This window comes from Rattus norvegicus, chromosome 15 (genome assembly GCF_036323735.1).
Source record: "Rattus norvegicus strain BN/NHsdMcwi chromosome 15, GRCr8, whole genome shotgun sequence".
Lineage (NCBI taxonomy): Eukaryota > Metazoa > Chordata > Mammalia > Rodentia > Muridae > Rattus > Rattus norvegicus.
In genome coordinates, this window is record NC_086033.1 from 15,453,789 (window position 1) to 15,468,461 (window position 14,673).

At 46.4% G+C, this 14,673-nt stretch overlaps 1 protein-coding gene across 6 annotated transcripts in view; it reads right to left on the reverse strand.

Moving 5' to 3' along the window:
• Ptprg (protein tyrosine phosphatase, receptor type, G) overlaps positions 1 to 14,673 on the reverse strand; it is a 683,913-nt gene that overhangs the window by 155,120 nt on the left and 514,120 nt on the right. For all 6 annotated transcript variants that reach the window (XM_063273947.1, XM_063273946.1, XM_063273945.1 and 3 more), the window contains one exon: positions 1,686 to 1,752. In XM_063273947.1, the coding sequence (XP_063130017.1) occupies positions 1,686 to 1,752 (67 nt within the window). The remainder of the gene's footprint in view (positions 1 to 1,685; positions 1,753 to 14,673) is intronic.

Consider the following 14,673-nt stretch of genomic DNA (forward strand, 5'->3'; position numbering starts at 1 on the left):
CACATGAGCTTCTCTTGGAGGCAAACATTGTTTATAACTCTCTTTCCTGTCAGAGCAGGGAAGGAACCTGGCACCACCACATCCCTCCCTAAGTCAGTGTTCCTGTGTGGAATTATTTGCACCCCTTTCTGAATGACTTTGTGTCCAAAAAGATGGCATTAGGTGGGGTTTGGGGAAGGTAGTCAGGTCACGAGGAAAGGGTCCTCACAGATGATACATATGACCACGTGGCTCTGGGGAGACAGCTCAGTGCTAAGGTATTTCTAACAGTGAGGGTCTGGGTTGGATTCCCAGATAGGGGTTGGCTGGTGGCTGCTTTTATTAACGTAGATTTGAAAGGGAGCAATGCAAGCTTCTTCAGGTGAAAAAGCTCCAGGGAACGCTTTCAGTCATTATACTTTCCTCCCATCTCTGTACACACGTGTGTCTTTAGCATAATACAAGTGGGGGACGCGCATGCGCATATGCACACGGTAAGCCCACGGAAGCCAGAGGGCAGCGCCAGGGGCTTTCCTTGCTGTTGCTGTCTCCACCGGGTTTGGTGAGAGACTGGCCCACCAATGAGATCCCAGGGTTATCTTGCCTCTGTCCCGCCTCCCTGACCCCCACAAGCACCGGAGTGATGGCGGGTGTGGCCAAGTTTGTTTCTTCATGCATGTGCCAAGCTCTCAGGCCTCGTGCCAGCGAGGCGGGCACTTTACCGACTGAGCCGTCTCCCCAGCTCTCTGTTTCTGTAAACCAGGTTTACTCGTGTTACCTGCCGCACGACTGAACAGAACAATTAATGCTCAATCCAACTTAATCGAACTCTGATAACAAGTTTAGTTTCCCTGGAAGAGGCATTTGTTAAGCTCCAAGGAGTCGGCTCATGTCAGAAGACAATCCTCGCAAAAGGTGTGAAGACATTTTATCACAGTTGCGGGAACAGAGGGAGATTTATTATGGTTACCGACGCTATTTTTGTCAATGCCTTTGGAATTCTAATTAGATTATTAAAACTTTACAAATCATTACACGGGATCCAGACTCAACACCTTCCTGCTGCAATGGGTGCTTCTAAAACGAGAGCAACCTGGTGCCCCAGGTAATGATGCATTGGCTGATAATAAAGTTGCAGGGAAATTCTGCCAATAAAACCAGTTGGAAGAGACAGAACCATTCATCTTACTTTCTCTCCCAGGTTTATGCCCGAGGATATGATGTCTGCCACACAGAACATCAGCCTCACCCTTTCCATGTCAGCAGCTGCATGGTGCTGGCTCACAGACCGTGAAGTTTAATGGCTTGTCCTGGCTACTTCTATTTTCCTCCTTAAATCTAAGAGGCAAATCAAAAAATATTTACAAGTGACATAGCACTTGGAAAAGGAATAATTTTAGGAGAGAAATGAGACAAATGTCAGATCCAACTCCTAAGAATTGTTCATCTTAGAGCATTTTGATTTATAACATATGTGTTCTCAGTAATACCTGAGGGGAAAAAATGGCTCACTGTTAACCCAGGCCCCTTGGCAGGTTAGATATGCAGGACCTCTTTACCCCTCAGATAATGGCTCTAAAGCCCTTCGGCTTCAGAGGGCAAGGGATGGTATCACCCTTGGTCCTCTGCGAGATAACCCGATTCCTTCAGGTACAGATCCGAGCCCTTCTCTTTCTAGCTAGAGGAAGAAGATGGAGCTTACTCACCATGATGTACGACGCCCTTCAACCCGTGGATAATAGGATCCAGTGCAGAATTGTCCCTCGGACTGACCTACATGTAAAGGAAACATGATTGGTTAAATCTGTCCTGGCATCAGCGCCTACGGCCTCAGTTTAATCTTCTAGAGAGAAGCGGGGAACTGGATGCATCTAGCAAGCTGGTGAGGTCTCGCACACACCAAATGCCAGAGATTTATGACACAATAAAATCAAGGGAGGAAGTCTAAATCACAACAAAGAAACTTCTCAGAATACATTATAACGGGAGAGAAATACCACCTCCATAGCGCGCTCTTAAAAACCTACTGCTCCGTTTTATTAAAAGCAGTTCCTGATAGGCTAAGAAGTCATTGAAAGGCGTCCCAGAGCAATCCATCATTGACTGAGTACTTCAGCACCTTTTGGTGACTGTGTTTTTCCTTTCCTCTTAGAAAATGTACCAGTTCCCTGCCAGCTCATTCTCCTCTGTAAAGACCCCAGTTCCCTGGGAAAGTACACATTCCCTATGCTTATTTGTAAGAGCCACTCAAAGCAGGATGACAAAGAAAGGGTGGCTTACAGGAGACCAAGTCTTTACCTCCTTCTTTCTTCTGGAGTTGATGTTTCCCCAAATCAAGCCTCGTTGTTTATGGGCCCACTGGCTTATTCCTGCAACTTTTAGATACTACTTAGTACTTTAGATTAAAATTTCCCCAGCATGCTATAGTTATTAATTTAGGTTCTGTCTCTTATCTCTTAGGCATGTACAATGAAGTATTTACGAATGAAATAAAACAATGTCTAGAGTGTGCTTCAAAATAGTCCAGGAATGGATACCAGCTGGAGAATGGGGCGACATGGTACTGACCATGACCCAATCATTAGGGTCTTGAGTGACAGGTATATGAAGGGTCTTGCCATGTCCTTTCTATGTCTATGATGTTCTTTTCCTCCCCTAGACATAAAGAGCTTCTCAAATCCATTATCCGTGGTTAGCAAAGTTCCTGCATTTTTTCCCCTTCAGGGGCTGCGTTTCCCATTAATCCACTTCTAACATAATGAACTTGAGGTATTGATGGACCTTTCAATGTGCAGCAAGACACAGTTGGCTGTTTCTAGTTAACTCAGAGGACTCTGGAGCCAGCGCTGTGCTGAGCTTCTAGGAACTACAAAGGCTACACACTGCTTCCAGCCCCAGCAGATGACCTGTTCCGTTGAAGCAACATTCCTGACTCTTAGAGAAGTCACATTTCATGCCTTTCTTTCCCTTCCCTGCTCAAGAATCTCTAGGACACAGCGGCAGCTCTAAACTGGGACACGTCTGCCCTCCTAAGGCAATATGTCATCATATATTTCTAGTTGTCACCACTATAGTGGGGGGAGGGGCAATTCCACAGAACTCCTGACACCTAGTGCGTAGAGAATAAAACAGGAGCGCTGTTAAACGGCTCACGATGCTCGCAGCTGTGCCCTTCACAAAGAGCTACCTGATGTCAGGGGTCAAGGGTCAGGGGTGCAGGGGTGAGTCGAAGAAGCACTTTTAGGAGCTTCCTGGGGAAAACATGTTTGGAGCTCCAAGTTAATACACACACACACACACACACACACACACACACACACACATATATATTACAGGCACTATTATGCAGTCTTATGTTTACAGACTAAGAACATAATGTGGAAGTTAGCACTATATTGTAAACACTAAGAAAGAAAGAAAGAAAGAAAGAAAGAAAGAAAGAAAGAAAGAAAGAAAGAAAGAAAGAAGGGAAGGAAGGGAGGGAGGGAGGGAGGAAGGAAGGGGAAGAGGAACTGGGACTCAGTATTAGAAGATCATGCAGGTAAAATTCAGGAACTTGGCATAACTAAGCTTCCAAGTTGTATGACACGGAGCTCAGACCAGGGCTATGAAGAGATTAAAGTGTAAAACATTCTTGAAAACATAACATGTAGCAAATACTCATAGGATATAACAAATCAAAAAAGGATGATACTTGAAGAAATACTGTATTTCCGTCATCCACATACCCAATTACTGTAAACGCTGTAGATGAATTGCAATTACACGTACAGATAAATTACAAGTAGTTGATTGGACACTGAAAAGTATCTCTCTTTCCCCCGCCCCCCAAATTGCAATGCAGGACTGAGAGGCTCTCAGTAAATGTGGACACATTTCAAAAGCCCATAGAGAAATCCATGTCGCAGGCTGTAGGTAGAAGGAAGACTTGGATGAGTGACCTCTACTCATGTGTTTAAGGCTTTGTCTTCAAGGCGGTGCTAGAGAAGATGGTGGAACCCTCAAAGCTTAGGGCCTGGTTGGATGGTTCTCATTCACTGGGGACATGCCCTGGTGGGGTCTGTGGGACCCTAGGACCACCCTTTGTCTTCAGCTTGCTGGGTGTTGAAGTTAGAGGTTGGCACTGCTCTTCACCAAACCCTGTAATGCCCACCTCAGCTCCAAAGTAAGGGGATAGGGAGGGAGATCATGTGGGGGGGGGGGTCAATCATGGACTGGAAAAACGCAAACATGTAAGTCAAAAGAAATGTTTCCTAAGCCAGTTGTCTCATGCATTTTAGTAGTGGCAAGAAGTCAAATTACTTAAACTCCTGAAGTCTGTGAGGAGATGGTGAAGCGGTCAAAGCCGGGTCCTCCTTGCCACACTCAGCTCTAGAGTCGAGGTCTGTGTTCCTCATCAAGGGTGTATAATACTCCCCCCTACTTTTGAAACAAAATGTCTATCATATTGTTTGGGATAAGGGGAATCTGGTGAATGTGACAAAGACAAGGCTCATGGGTCATTGGGACCATAAGGTTGCCATCAGAAGAATCCACATTGGCCCATCCCAGGCTAGAAAGGAACAGGCAATGAACATGGACGATCCCAGTGGGTGTCTTTTTAGTTTGCCAACTGCCAAAAGGTGAGTAAGGCCACTGGGAGCCACATGGCCTCTGCGAAGCACCTGCAACTCGTGGAGGGCTGCTGCTGAGCTCATTCTGTCAGAATTCATAACTAATGCCTGGAGTCCAGGGATAATGTGACTGATATCTCAACTCTTCGGAAGTCATTTTTCTCTCAACAACTTCCGTGAGCGTAGGTCGAGACTGAGGTTGCAGGAACAGCTATAACATCAATAATTTCCCGCCAAAAGGCGTTGTTCATGTTGAATCCTAAAGGTTTCTGGATAAGACTCCTTATCAGGGCAAGTCAGCTGACTCAGCCCTTCCAAATGCTGCTACTTCCTCTGCTGCTGACCATGGCAATCTTCTAGAAACAGCGCCCAAAGGTTCACTTCACTTACCTATAGAGAACTGTGACTGGAACAGACTGAACCGAAAAGCAGTAGATGGTAGTGGTGCGTGCACTGAGACATAGAGGCAAGAGGGCCAGGAGGTCAGGAGGTCAAGATTATCCTCAGCTACATAAGGAGTTCAAAGAAAACTCCTTATGAGAAAACTGAGCTACCGGAGACGCAAAAGCAAGCAAGGAGAGGAGGAAGAGGAAGGGGAAGAAGAAGAGGGAAAGAGGAAGAAGAGGAGGGGGAGGGGAGGATCCTTAAAAGAGAAAGAAATAATTCCTAAGTTTTAAATTGAACACTACTTGAGTCTGGTGATGAAATCTCCCAATGAGTAGAACATAAGTGAGCCCACTGCCTGGTGTGCCCCATAGCCCATCAGCTTCTGTCCTGCTGGTCCCTTAGTCTTGCCGTCTCGGTTGTCAGATCTGATGCCTCTGTATCGCTTATGTTCAAGGAGCCATTATTTTACTAATGGCCCCAATGCCGGCAATTTTATTGTTATAATTATTCTATGATGAGTTCTTTGTTTGTTTTGAGACAAGGTCTCATGTAGCCCAGGCTGGCCTTGAACTTACTATGTGACTGAGGATGACTTGGAACTCCTGATCATCCTGTGTCTACTTCCCAAGTGCTGAGCTGATAGGCCTGAACCTCCATTCCTTCAAATTAGTTATTATTGTTAATTTTCTGATGTGTATAGCAATTAGTTAATTAATTATCTATCAGTCGAACTTTACTGTAGGTATGCGTGGATTAAAAAAAAATCTAACTTATCATGGGTCTGGTATTGCCTGTAGGTTTCAGCATTTGCTATAGGCCTTGGAATCCACCCCTGGCAGATAAGGAAGATCACTGTACCGTGAAGCTCCATCCAAGATGAGAAGGGAGGTTTTACAGTCCAGGGGCCCTTCAGTGCATTTTGTCTTGTCTGATGGTATGAAGGCTCAAAGGAGGTATTCCTAATCCTCCATGACTGACACCCACTGATAACATACAATTGGAAAATAACCAGGCAAACTAATCCAAGCTCAATTTCTGTTCACTTGCGATTACAGAACCTCTAAATTCAACACTCAAACCTGGGCTTCCTCTGAGCTCAAAGGCCTGACCCCGGATTCAAAGCAACCCCACAATTCGAAGTCTCTATAGAGTCTCGTTCAGCTACTGGAAAGAACACACAAGGGAAACAGGAAGAAAGTGGAGCTGTTGGCTAGTCAAAGAGACTTGCCCATAATACCGAGCTCCTTCTCCAGTCCATGGGCGGGGAGTCTAAAGTGCATGCTAATAAGTGGATTTGTTCCAGGATGGCAAAGCCCTCACTGAACTAATCCCTTCCACTGACTATTTCAATCAATTTGCCACTTAAACAAAATTGTGGATATCAGCTGAGCAATGTGGGCAGCCTTTCAATGTGTCGGCAGCGAACAAGGCTGCTTTAGCAACCTGTGTTTACATTCTGGTTTCCGTTCCAGCTAGAGGAAGCCAAGAGGGAGGGTGAGAAAATGGAACTCTGAGTCAGGCATGAGCCCTCACGGCTTCAACATCCTTACAGCGGGGGGGGGGGGGGGGGGCATGTTTGCAGAATGTTCTCTGGGGACTTAAAGTGGAAAGCACAGAGCCTTGGGATCACCATGGACAGTGTCTGCCTGGGTCCTATTGGATAGCAAGTCACCTTAACCCTCATATTTCAATGAATGCCCAACTGTAGCATTTCTATCCCGGGCATCTCTGTGTGCTTGGCTATAAGAAACACCTCTCTGAGTTCAAATTTCAAAAGATGCATGGTTTGCTTGACATCCACTCATTTTTGTAATATGCTGTTCAAGGAGGCTTCCCGGCTCTTGAAAGCTGCTTCCTTCTACTTAAAGATCAAAGAAGCTGCACGGTAATACAGAGTAGCCAGAACTTCCACAAATGAGCTTTAAAAGGACTGGGGATGTGGGGGGGGGGAATGCTACCTCGATCCTCACACTTTGTGCTTGAATTGAAAAACTCAGCTCCTGAGTCTATGGAAAAAAAAAAAAAAAGAAAAACTCAGCTCCTGGCACTTCCAATTGTGAGCAGCTTTGTAGCATTCGTCATCTTCAAAGGGATGGCGCATGAACGTGACAGAGGGTTCTGAGACAACGCCGTCCAGTTGTCTTTAGATAGATCTCCAATACATGGAGACGTTGCCAATACGGGAAGTTTGGGACGAGAGACTAACTTTAGGCACAAGCTATGGAAACTTAAGCCACCAAATTTCCTTTGCGAGTGATTGCTCACACCTCGTGGGTTGGTCCTATTATTAAGTTAGTAGGCAGAGTCTCGGTTGTGGATATATATATATATATATATATATATATATATATATATATATATATATATTTATATATATCCAACTTGGAGCAAGACCAAACAGAGACAGAGGAGCCCCGGCAGATCATGTGCCCCATTCAGATAGACTCCCATCGCCTTTTCCCAAACCCTGTGCCATTTGGCCCTTGTCTCGGATTCTAGTAATTTTCAATCTTTCGAGTCCTGGCCATCTGGTAGATAGGATGGCCAAGACAACTTCCTTGCCCCAAATCCGACATTGCCAGCTGCGGCTTTACTACCACAAATCTCATATCCAGCCAATAACCAGCCTCTTGGGGGAGGCGAGGGAGATTTATGCTTGCAGAGGGTAGAGCTATACTGTGAACCAGGGCTGCAGGGGAACGAGCCGAACAGCAGAGGGTTTGCACAGCGTTCCCGAAATGCAGAGGTGATCGATCGAGTCCGAGGGGTAGCAGATAACTGTGCATTCAGAGGCTAATACACCTGATCAGGACGAGGGCAAGAGCGCGTCCCATGAGGTCCAATCCCACACTGGTCTCCTTCACACTCTCTCACCTAAGAGCTATACAGCAAGGAAGACCCTTTCATTCTGACTACAGCAGCTGGCGTCCTTTCACTGCACTTTGGTATCTCTTGCCGTTAAGGGCTACCTGACACACACCGTTTTCATCCTGGCCTCTTCTCCACTACTGCATTTCACGGAGCCCTTAACCTGCATCTAAGAGTGACTACTTTCTGCTATTAACATTTAAACTCTTGGTGTGCATGCCGGGCAGAAGCCAGAGGATGCTGCTTATCTTTGTTCCCCTGAAATATAGTCTGACACTGACTTTGGAGCTAGGATGGTGTGCTGGTTGGGGTGTGTGTGCGCGAGTGTGCATGCGTGTGTATATGCACACCTTTCTATGTATTTGGTTGGTCGTTGGCTTTGGTTTTGTCAAACAGACACTACTCAGGGTCATCTAAGAGGGAGAAGATGTATCCATCAGATTGGCCTGGAGGAAAGTCTGTGGGGCATTTCCTTGATTAATGATTAATGTGGGAGGGCCCAGCCCTTGTGATGGTATGACTGCTGGGGAGGTGGTATTGGTTGTACAGAAAACGGTAAGCTGAACACGCCAACAAGGCAGCTTTCCTCCATGGCTTTGCCTCTGTTTCTTCCTCACTTCCCTCAGATGTGGACTGTGACTGGCCCAATAAGCCAAATAAACCCTCTCCTCCCCCACGCTGCTTTGGTTACGGCTTTTATCACAGCACCACAAGAGAAACCTGAGTAGGGTAAGTGTTAGCCAGGAAGTCCCGGCAATCCTCCTGTCTCTGCCCTCCAGTGTTAGGGTTGTGGGTGTGCAGAGTTGCACCTGGATGCTGGAGATTTGAACTCAGGCTCTGTTCATGTGGCAAGCTACCTTATCCACTGAGCCATCTTGCCAGTCTGCAGTATTAAACGCTTGCCAGTAATTCAGGCAGTCTATGGTCGGGAAGGTGGTCTTTTACCACTTTAGTCTCTGCTAAGCTATGGTCTAACCACCGTTCCTTTCCTTAGTCTTTTATTTAGGACTCAGAAATACTATGGTTTTTTTTTTTGGGGGGGGGGGTGGTTACAGCCTAAAGCCTCAGTTCTAGATGCTCAAGTGTCTTTCTTCACTTTTGACATCTCCACATCATGCTGTCTGCTGGCTCTCGCTGCTGTAATGGGATTATGAAATGTGGGATCAGAGGTGCTGAAGCATTTTAGCACCCCACATCACAAGGAAAACAGAGACAAGCTTCAGAAGGAAGCAAGTCACAAGGCGCGGGGAAGGGGAGTTTAGGGGAGGGTACAGCAAGGCTGTAGGGCTTTTCCTGAAATGCAATTTAAGAGTAGATTCTAGTTCAGAAGTGGGGGGGCTTTATATGGGACCATAAAAATTCTCAGATCAAGAGCTGGAGACATGGTTCAGCTGACAAGAACACTTGTAACCACAAGGATCCAAGTTCAGGTCTAGGAACCCATGTAACAAAAGCCCGGTTGTGTGGCCGTCTACCCTCAGCACTGTGCTGAGCAGGGACAGGAGGACGGGTGGGGCTTGCTGACTAGCAGAGCAGTCTAGGGTCAGGTTCAGTGAGAGACACTGCTTTGGGGCACTAAGAGGAACACTTACATAGGCATGTAAACCTGCATATAGGTATGAATACAATGTAACAAAAACATGTTTGCATACAACACACACTGCAATATGAGAACTTAAGTCTGACCTAACGGCTTTCTACACAGTGTCACCACAACATCAGGGTGCAGAAGCCCTTGCTTGTGTTAGGGAAAGGATCTGGCCCTTAGTTATCATGTTACCTCCAGCAGATGTCAGACAGACTTCTAGGACTAGCTGCCATGGGCAGATGGGAAATTCCTTTTTTGCAGCAGCCCCCAGGGAAGAATCCACATAAAAAGGAAATACAGTCATAAGGGGATTCGAACTCCCCTCTTCTTAATAGATCTTGGGCCCTTGTTTCTACTTAATAACTGGTAACTTACTTTCTTGGTGGTTACTAGTTAATTCATGAGTTATTCGTCTTCAGAAAAAGCTACAGATCTGCCTGATATAAGACTGCCAAGACGGGTTTGCTTACTGTCCACATAGGCAGTGACCATGTTCCTGGGCATCCCAGTGTCTTCGGTGTGGTGGTCAAGGCCATTTCGGTGGCTTTCAGTTCACCTCACCCTCAATGCAAAGCATTGAATGCAGAAGCGGAGAATTCGAGAGGGGGTAGGCATTCTGCAAACAACAGTAGCACCAGGTCACATGGGCTTTTTGCGCCTTTAAATGTGTCTCCCAGCAGCTGACGATAGGGTACGGTTCTGGACGCCTGCTCCATCTAAGCTAGCCCTCTAGAGGCTCTTGGAGTAAAACCAGAGGCACAATTCTAAACCCATGAAGCTCCATCTAGAGTCTTAAGCTACAGTGCTCAATGTCTCACAGTGATATTATCATGACCTTTGAAATAAAAAATAGAAAGAGAATGTATGTTATCTGGGGGAGCCTGGGGCAAAAGAGCAGTGTACTTCGAGCTCAGTGACTGGCCTGGAAGTTTCTCTCTACTCTGTGTGGCAGTGCTGAACAGCTCCGGCTCTCCCTTGGTAATAGCCCCACCGTGCAGGGCAATGCCCCAACAATAGCAGAAGCTTGGTGGGGGGAGAGCAGGGCCAGCTGTTTCCCAACAGAGTGAGAGACTTCAACCAAAACACATTAGATGTGACCTCTCACCTTCGCCTTTTCATTCCCTCCAAGCGAAAAGCTGCTCCAGGCACAGCATTTACAAAAGACTCAGCATCCAGACAGGGCTGTGTAGAGACTGTTGTAAATCCCCGCCATGTATGTATGCGGCATGAGGAATACAAGACATGAGGCATACTGGATCAAAGGGTTGCCAGACTGATCCTTGTGGAAAGAGAAAATCCTTTTCCAGGAGCAGAGGGTCGCTGCTTACATTAGGAAGGCAGGCAGAATAGGGAAGTAACTGAGAGGTGGCCCGTCTAAAATATTTAAGTGGGGCCTGGAGGGTAGCTTATTGGGATAGCATTTGCTGTGTGTAGAACTCCTTGAGTTCCATGCCTTGAGCACTGGGTGGGAAGCGAGGAAAGTAAATAAAATATTAGAATGACATGACTTGAGGCTACAAATCATGGCCCACAGGCTGCATGCAACCCCAGAATAGCTATGAATGGGGCCCGACACAAAACTGAATACAAAATATTACAGATTTTTTGTTGGTATTTAAAAAATGTTGCATGATATATATATATATATATATATATATATATATATATATATATACATACACACACACACACACACACACACACACATATATATATATATATATATATATATATATATATATATATATATATGGTGTATGCTTGTTCTGTGATGGTGTGCGTGCTGGTGTCTGTACCTGTTTGTGCGCACATGAGGCCTAGGGGAGTGTGCGTGTGTGCATGCGCGTGTGTGTCACTGGGTAACCTCCTCTATCCTCTCTTGTTCTCTGCCTTATTCCCTTCATAGTCTCTTGCTGAACCTGGAGCTTGGCATTTTTCAATAAGGGCGGTAGTGTTCAGAAAGTTCCAGAGATCTTCCTGCCTGTGCTTTCCACAGGGCTCAGGCTACAGGCACACACGGCCGTGTCTAGCTTTTTATGAGATTACTGGGCATCTGAACTCTGTCCCTCTCTGTATTCTAATCCACTGAGCCATTTCTCTAGCCTCGTGATTTTTTTTTTTTAACCCGGTGTACAGTTCTCCTATACGAACCTTGTAGACGCCAACGTTGTGGCATGATGTTAACAGGTTGATTGTCCCTGTCGTTATATGAAGAGCTGACAGGCAAACGAACACCGCATTTTAGCTGCTTACACTCACCTCGCTTTCCAATCTCATTCATTCAACAGCCATGGAAGGCTGGGTCAGGATGGCTCTAGAAAGACCTCCAGTAATCCCTAATTCCCAGTACCTTGGGCCTGAGTGTGGCTTACGCTGATGCAGCAGAAAGCAGCAAAGCATTGGGGTTGCTTCTCTGGTGTGGTGAGAAAAGATCCTAATCCTATCTAGATGGCTGGCATTGCGACTGTCTTCACAGCCATGTTGAGAAGCCCTCATCACCAGGAAACACAGGTAACCTTTGGCCACTGGCTAAGGGTAGATACGAAGTTCTCCTGAAGGCGCGGCCATGGCCAACGACCTGGGCAAGCTTGAAAGGAGATCATTTCGAAAGTGGCATTTCAGGTGAGTACCAGCCCCAGCTGTCAACTTGACAAGCTAGACGCTTTGACCCGGAGGACCCAGAACCTTCCCAATGGGTGTGTGCTGTGCTTAAACTGTTAGACTTGTAGTAATGTGTTATGTAGGAACAGACGACCATATGCCAGAACTTGAGTGCTAACTAGGGTATGCCAATGAACAAATGACAGCATTCTGCTTGTAGAGCTGACAATCTTGGTCTGTCTGGAAGAGTACAAGAGGGACCTTACTGTCACACTGCCATCTCCCTCACCCCGTGACACCGATTCACTAAAGGGCCTTGGTAGTTTCCATCCCTCTGGCTCTGGTCTTGCCCCTTTGCCGACCTCGGCTGCTAGCAGTGGGGCTGGGACAATGTAGTTCTAAGTCCGTTTCCTGTCAGGAAAACAGAGCATTATAATGGAAAAAGATCAGCAAGGAGTGCAATTAGGCATCAATAATCAACTCCGAGACAGAGATATTTCAGCAGCTTTTATGTTTAGCCAAACATAGGAAAGCAATAGAAGGTGGCATAGAATCTGAGGCCACCGTCATGAGAGGCATCCCTGGGCACAGGACAAGGCACGGTGTGGCAGAAGAGGCAGCTGTTCCCGAATCCTGGCCAATGAGTGCAGCTCACACACCGCAGCCTTCCTTCGCCGAGGGTGTTCCTACTCCAGCTTCCTTTCAGGACTGAATGATTGCTCCATTAATGCAGTCTCTGAAGATGGATTAAGTATCAATTCACTCTTCTGAGCAATACCTCACAGGCCACCCCCCTGTTTCAAATGGTTCTCCCACATAACAGGCTTGCTGCCCGCCACTGTAAGAGAGACACGGGCTCCCTGTTGCCGTCCTCTGAAATAAACCTGTTCACTCATCTGAACGGCACGCTTCATTCACAGGCAGTGACAACTGCATCGGGGCCTCTATTAAATCTGTCTCAGTACCTGATTTAAGAGCCTCGGTTAAGCAAGGCCTTGGACATTACAATTGGATTATTTAAGTGGGTAAACATTTCTCCGTCCACTAATTAGGAGAACTCCTGTCTCTTAAGTGGTAGCGTAAATGAGTCCAGCTCCGTCTCAGAGAGGCCCAGGATGAATGCGAGCCGAGAGCTTCGGCTTTGTATTTAAAATGTACCTGAGTTCAGCAGAGGATAAAATTAAATTGCAACAAGGAAAGACAGAGTCGTTCCCAGCAGGCTGTGATGGATAGGACGTGCCATTTGTAGCAGAACGGAATGGAAAACCACAAAGTTGGTACCCAGCTATCACTGCCTCACTGGGGCAACTCTCTCTCTCTCTCTCCTTTGAGAGGATAATATGACTTTCTCCACAGAGCATAAAGTCACTCACTCAGGCGCCAGGACTCCAGTACGTTACACCTGCCATTAGTTCAATGGGGGTGGGCGGAGGACCCTCCGTGGGGAAGAGAGAGTCTAGGCAACATTCAGAGACTTGGCTTATAAAACTGTCATCAACAGGAGCCTAGAAGCAGAAACGACTTAGGACAAACCAGATGGCCCTCCCATGCCGAATGCAACAAGCCCATTAAAACACCTAGTTGGTATGTAAGGCTAGTGATTAAGGGCAGGGATTTTTTTAATTAATTTATCTTATGTGTACAAGTTCATCTTGGAATGTGTTTGTGCAAGCCAAGAAGACAGTAAATGTCTTCCTCAATCACCTCTGGCCCTATTTTTTGAGACAGTGTCTCCTATTGAACCTAGTGCTCGCTATTGGCTAGGTTAAATGGATTGACCAGGGCCCCTTCTGTCTCTGCCTCCCAGCACTGGGCCTATTGGCTTCCCCATCACACTTGGCTATTGACATGGTTGTGTAGATCTGAACTCACGTTCTTAAGGTTGCAATCCATTTACTGAATGATTTTGAAAGCACGTTGGTAGAAACAGATTCAAAATCTGGGTTTGCTCTTAACCCCCCCACCCCCCGCTGAGAGAGAGAGAGAGAGAGAGAGAGAGAGAGAGAGAGTCAGTCAGTCATATCTCTTCTACTGTTTGGGGTCCTGAAATAGTGAGTCAGTTACAATTCAATCACTACTCGCTCTGTCTTTTATCTTCCAATCCTTCACTTCAAAAAAAACATTAGCAGCTTTTCACCCAGAGAACCTGGTGGAATCCTCGTTCCTCCCTCTCTAGATGATGTTTCAGAAATTCTAGCTGATTCTGTCTGCTGAGCATATCCTGCGTCTGACTAGTTTGGGTCTGAGGCTCCTCACGTCTGTCTTCAGCCTAGGTTGCTATGGTGACTGATCATTGCTTTTGGCTATTCCTGGTTGACAACTTTGACTATATTTGAATGAACTACAATCCAGAATTGGAGGGCTCACCTTTCATCCAGATCTTGAGGCTGGAAGACACAAGTTTCTGACCTGGACCTTGGCATGGATATCTTAAGGCATAGTGGCCATGAAAAGCTTAGGCCCAGGTAAGGTAGTACAGGCCTTTAATCCCAGGAGACTGAGGCAAGGAGATCTCTTAGTTCAAGGTCAGTCTGAGACAAAGCAAGCCCCAGATCCAGGAGTGGCGGCACACACCTTTAATCTGGCCCACACCTTCTGCTGGAGGCCTACATAAGAACATGGAAAGAAGGAAGATTC